Genomic DNA, 4,946 nt, shown 5'->3' with positions numbered 1-4,946 from the left:
TCGTTTTTTTTTTTCTTAAGTTGAAAGTTTTTCCTATCGTTCTTGATGGATGTAACTTTGTACGAAACAAAAAAATAAATAAATTAAACTTGCCAAGAGAAAACAATTATAATCTCTACGCTTATTAGATCTGATTTGCTAATTTATGCATTGAATTACAATGTTTGTTTCAGCTATTATTTGACTTAGATATAATAAAAATTAATTGAAAAAAAAAACGATTTTTTACACTAATTTTTTTTTTTCTAATTAACCACATAAACCTTGGACAGAATATATACGGGATATTAAATTTGTTCGAAACGAGTGTCAGGCAACACTAATCCAAATGAAATGCATTCATCGGTCCAAGGAAGAAATATACTGCAATCCAATGTCTCTACTTAGATCTGCCAAAGTTCACAAGTTTTTCTTGGATTCGCAAGAAATATCGGATTCGTTCACAATCTTGAATAGCTACGAAAAGTAAAGTTTTGTTCACTCTGACTTCTTCTTCTTCGTTGGGGACGGGGGAGGAAATAAGAAGCGGAAGATCCAGGCAGCCAGTATAGCTCCGGCGAAGGGACAGATCCAATATACATAGAAGTGCTCCCATGTGTTGTGCTTGTTATTAAGGTACGCCCAACCAAATGCCTGTAATGATATGATATAAAGAAGGTAAAACACCAAGAAAAGCTAGCTGTCAAGGTGTTTCTGTAAATATATAGACAAGATATAGACAAGATCATCATCAATGAAATAATGCAAATCTCGTTTCTTTTAAAAAAAAGTCAGAAACAGTTGAGAATTTAATCAAGAATGTAAATTGGATAGCTCCAGATTGCATGCAGAATAGAACATTTTTTTTGCATATATTGGTATACCCTGGTGAGATTCTTTGCTTTGAATTTGAGAACTAAGGAACTCCACCATCATACAAACGACGCTTATGCTTTACTTAATGGCACAATCAACAATACGGAAGAATCCTAGCTTTAGAAATTAGAATGTTTCAACTAAGATTTAAACTACGCAGATTAGCCTTCGACACTGAAGAACAAAAAACAAGGGAACTAATCAAAACGAAAAAGACAAGGAAACTAATCAAAACGAGATATCAGAATCTCGTTGAAACTCAAACACAAAAGGGGGTCTTCTCTCCCTTGAGATGTTTCTCCCAGGAGATGGAGAAACAAGTGGTTGAAGTTTCAAAAGCACACAAGATAAGTGAGGAATGGCAGGAAGTTTGTAATTTTCCATATGAACGTGATAGATCTCAAATGAAGATGCCCTACCTCAAATATGTTTCTAATTCTCATAACATGTGTTAGAAGTTTTATCTCCCAAAGAAGGGCTTCAAGCAGCCTAACACGATGTAGTTCATTTTACATTGCCTTTTAACAAAAGAATTAAGTTTGGTCCATGTTTTCTCATCTTTTTTCTTCACTTCGAATTTTCCAAGAGAAAAAATGTTATTAATCCAAATAATGTAAATACTGTGTGCCACAATCAACCTTAAGGCGGTCGGGATTATAAAACACAATGCCCGCTTCAAAGATGTTAACTTCTACTTTCAAATTGGGGGCACAATCAAAGAAATCAGAGGTATAATCAACACCAAAAGCTTGTAGATCAATGCATTTCAAGAATAAACAGAGACAAACAAGATCTCAGTTCAGTCTTCCAGTTCATGTGGTGGGTAAATATTATGCAAAAGATAATTTAAGATTTCAGTCAAGCAATACGCATATTCATGGAATCTCAATTTACGAGCGTAGACATACGGTGGTTCCCAGACAGAGATTTTAGAACTGGGATATTAATTCCAAAAGAGACTCTCAAAAAAAAAAAATTTCCAAAAGAGAAAAGATGATGGGTGAGGTATTTCTACACGACCTACCTGGAATAATAATTGCACGACGAGGATATAACAAGATATAATAAAATCATTTCCACAGTACTATAAATCAAAGGAGATGTGGTGCTTACATTGGCAGGATTCATGGAAGGTCCCGTATAACTCGAACCTGCAACTATTAGTGAAATAGTCGATGTGGCAAGCAGCCAGTTCTTGATAACTGGGTTTCTCGGACCCTTGATGACAATGAGAAGTACCGCAAAAGTAATTATGAAAGTCAAGACGCCCTCAGCTATAGCTCCGGTGTGCAAATCAACCTTTAAATAAGGACCTCCAAGCATGTGTTTGTACTGAATCGGCATAACCTCCGAAATCGCGAGGACACCACCAACTGCGCCAGCTGCCTATCAAGGATACACCAGATAGATGAAATATTTCGTAAACACAACCGAAGAAAATTAACTTCCAAACAAATAGTCTCGTAGTCTCTCCTATTTGTTTACACATGGATTCAAAAAAATGTTAACCAAACAAAAAGGAAAACGTCTTGCTGCCAAAATTTATGTGTAACCTCGTAATTATGTTTCTAGTATGAGTTTCTATCCCTTATCTTGCCATGGATCTAAAGATGAGTCTGTCAAAAACTAATCCATACGCTTAAATATATGACAAAAAAAAATCTTCATCTTAACATAAGAATGTAACCAACTAAGCATAATTAAATAAACGTATCTTGCTATTCAAAGCTCAAACACAAAATTTAGAATAAACTAAAAGTAATTTACTTTTATGTACAATTTTATAAAAATATAATCTTTTGCTATATCCCATCCCTTTCCCTCAACCTCTGAAGTAAAATCTTGAGGCCATCCATGGCAAGGCGATCAAGCATTTTGTTTGCAAATTCGAGCACGAGTAATTGGGGAAAAGGGTTTTATCTCCTGATCAAAATTCTTGGGATCGATGAGAATCCCTACATACCTGAGCAGGAAACCGAATCGCCGCCGAAATGAGGGAGTCAGCGCCCCCAAGCCCGGCCGCATAGAACGCAGCGGTGGCGGTGGGGTTGAACGTCGCGCCGCCCATCAAATCTCCGACGTAGCCGAATATAAACAAAAGCACGAAAACGAGGAAAGTGGTGATAAAAAGCGTCGGGAGGCCTGGAGCCACTCCCAGCGTCGAAGCTATGACAAACGTGACAGCACCCAGCGCCGATGCGCAGAAAATCCACATGAACGTCAGCACCCCATCGGCCACGGCCGCCCTGATCGCCCCCATCTCCTCTGGAAACTACCTGCAGAATCGATGAATTCCGCGTTTATATGAAGAAAAATGAACTGGGAATGATCCAACTACCTTGCTTTCACCTACCCACCAACAACAAGAAACGAGGTGGGATCACTGAGCCCTGAGGAAGAGAGAGAGAGAGAGAGGAGGAATCGATGGGCTCAAATCTTGCAGATACGATAATGATAATGCTACAGAAATTTTGTGTTATATAATACGAAATCGTTCAAATTTGGAGAGCTTCAGATGCTGTGTTTTTGAACGATTAAATTATTGAATTCGAGGGTGTTTCTTATTAATAAAAAAAATAGGAGTTTATTATAAGTTGTTTTGGGATTTTATAACTGTCGGTCTTATTTTAAAAAAAAATGTTGTTAAAGTATTTGGATAAATTTATTTTAAATAATTTAAATATATTGATGTGTTTAGTATATTAAGATCTTTTTATTGTTGAAATTACTAAAAAGAATAACATACTATAAAAATAATTTAAATAGTAACATACATTTAAAAATAATTTTAAATTTATTATAAATATTAAACATATATTAAAAAATAAAACTATTTTTAATTATAATTTTTAAAAAAATTTGATAAATTATGTATAAAAAAATGGACAAAAGACGTTGTGAGAATTTAATAAAATATATAAGGATAATATGTGAAGTAAAATATTGAAATAAGATTTTTTGAAAAAAGTGCTCTCTCCTCCCTACATTTTTTAAAATAAATTATAAGCTATCAAACAACTTATTTTGACAGCTTTTAAACTATTTGACAAAATTTATCAAACAAATTAAAAAGCTAATAAGCTCTTAAATATAAGCTCTCTCAAACATCCTCTAAATCAATACACCCTCTCAATCAATAATCAAAGTTTCATACTGTGTCGCCGTGGAAAAAAATTAAAATAATAAATAATAATAATAATAATAATAATAATAGTGAATCCTCTCCTTCCCCTTGAATCTTGATTCGTTCACGTTGTAAACTTGTAGAGAGTAGTATCCCCGGTTTCATTCATTTATTATTCTATGATGATGATGATTCACATATATTTTTTTTTTACTTTTCCATTTCAAGAAATCAAATTTTATATGTATTTTCACATATTATTGTATTTGATCGTTGGGCGACCTTAGGGTAGGTCGGACTGATCGATCGTCCGTCGAGAGCATCACTTTGATAGGGGTTCTCAATTTTTATTTTTTAAAAAAATTAGTGTTTATATTAATATCTATATAATTTTACTTAATAAAAAAATATGTGACAGAACAAAAAATTTGAAACAAGTTTTTATGGAAAACGATTGCTCCATTGGGTTCAATCACCACACATTTTTGTAGTCCATTAACTCTTTTCCACTTTTATCCTGTTTCCTTCTATAGCAGACAGACAATTTAATTTAAGCATGAAATTTTCTCGCAAACTCCGTTGCTTCGTAATCGTGAAGGGAAGTAAAGAATATTTTAAAATATATTATTTTTTAATTTTTTGATAAATCTGTAAATATAAAACCTAAATTAATTAATTAGGTCTAAGTAGTTCAAAAAAGTAGGAAAATTGTCAGAAAACCGCATAGGTAATACTTAATAGATTAGTGAAACGACACAATTAATTAAAAAACTAATTCGAGGAACTAGCGCGACTAATCAAGTTTTATTTTAAAATAAAAAAAACAATGCGAAAACAAGAGGGCACAACTCATCATCAACACTCAATGAAAGCAAATCTCAACAATTTAGTTTTAATTACAAATTTCTAGTTTTAGTTCTTGTTCTATTTTCCAGTATTTAATCTTATCCTTCGACTTTCAAATTTC

General features: G+C 33.5%; 1 protein-coding gene across 2 annotated transcripts; it reads right to left on the bottom strand.

Moving 5' to 3' along the window:
* Positions 1–276: 276 nt before the first annotated feature.
* On the bottom strand, positions 277–3,368 carry LOC140863983 (aquaporin SIP1-1). Of its 2 annotated transcripts, none has more exons than XM_073267827.1 (4): positions 3,209–3,368; positions 2,819–3,131; positions 1,969–2,241; positions 277–633 (listed from the first exon to the last, which is right to left on the bottom strand). In XM_073267827.1, exons 2-4 carry the CDS (start codon positions 3,113–3,115, stop codon positions 478–480), a joined length of 726 nt encoding a protein of 241 aa, XP_073123928.1. In that variant the 5' UTR covers positions 3,116–3,131; positions 3,209–3,368; the 3' UTR covers positions 277–477. The 2 variants fall into 2 exon arrangements, with proteins under 2 accessions (XP_073123928.1, XP_073123929.1); XM_073267828.1 differs by having other exon boundaries at positions 3,213–3,350.
* Positions 3,369–4,946: the final 1,578 nt, after the last annotated feature.

The sequence above is a fragment of the Henckelia pumila genome, chromosome 4 (genome assembly GCF_033568475.1).
Source record: "Henckelia pumila isolate YLH828 chromosome 4, ASM3356847v2, whole genome shotgun sequence".
Lineage (NCBI taxonomy): Eukaryota > Viridiplantae > Streptophyta > Magnoliopsida > Lamiales > Gesneriaceae > Henckelia > Henckelia pumila.
The sequence above is the reverse complement of the archived record's forward strand: the minus strand, read 5'-3'. Positions and strand labels throughout refer to the sequence as shown.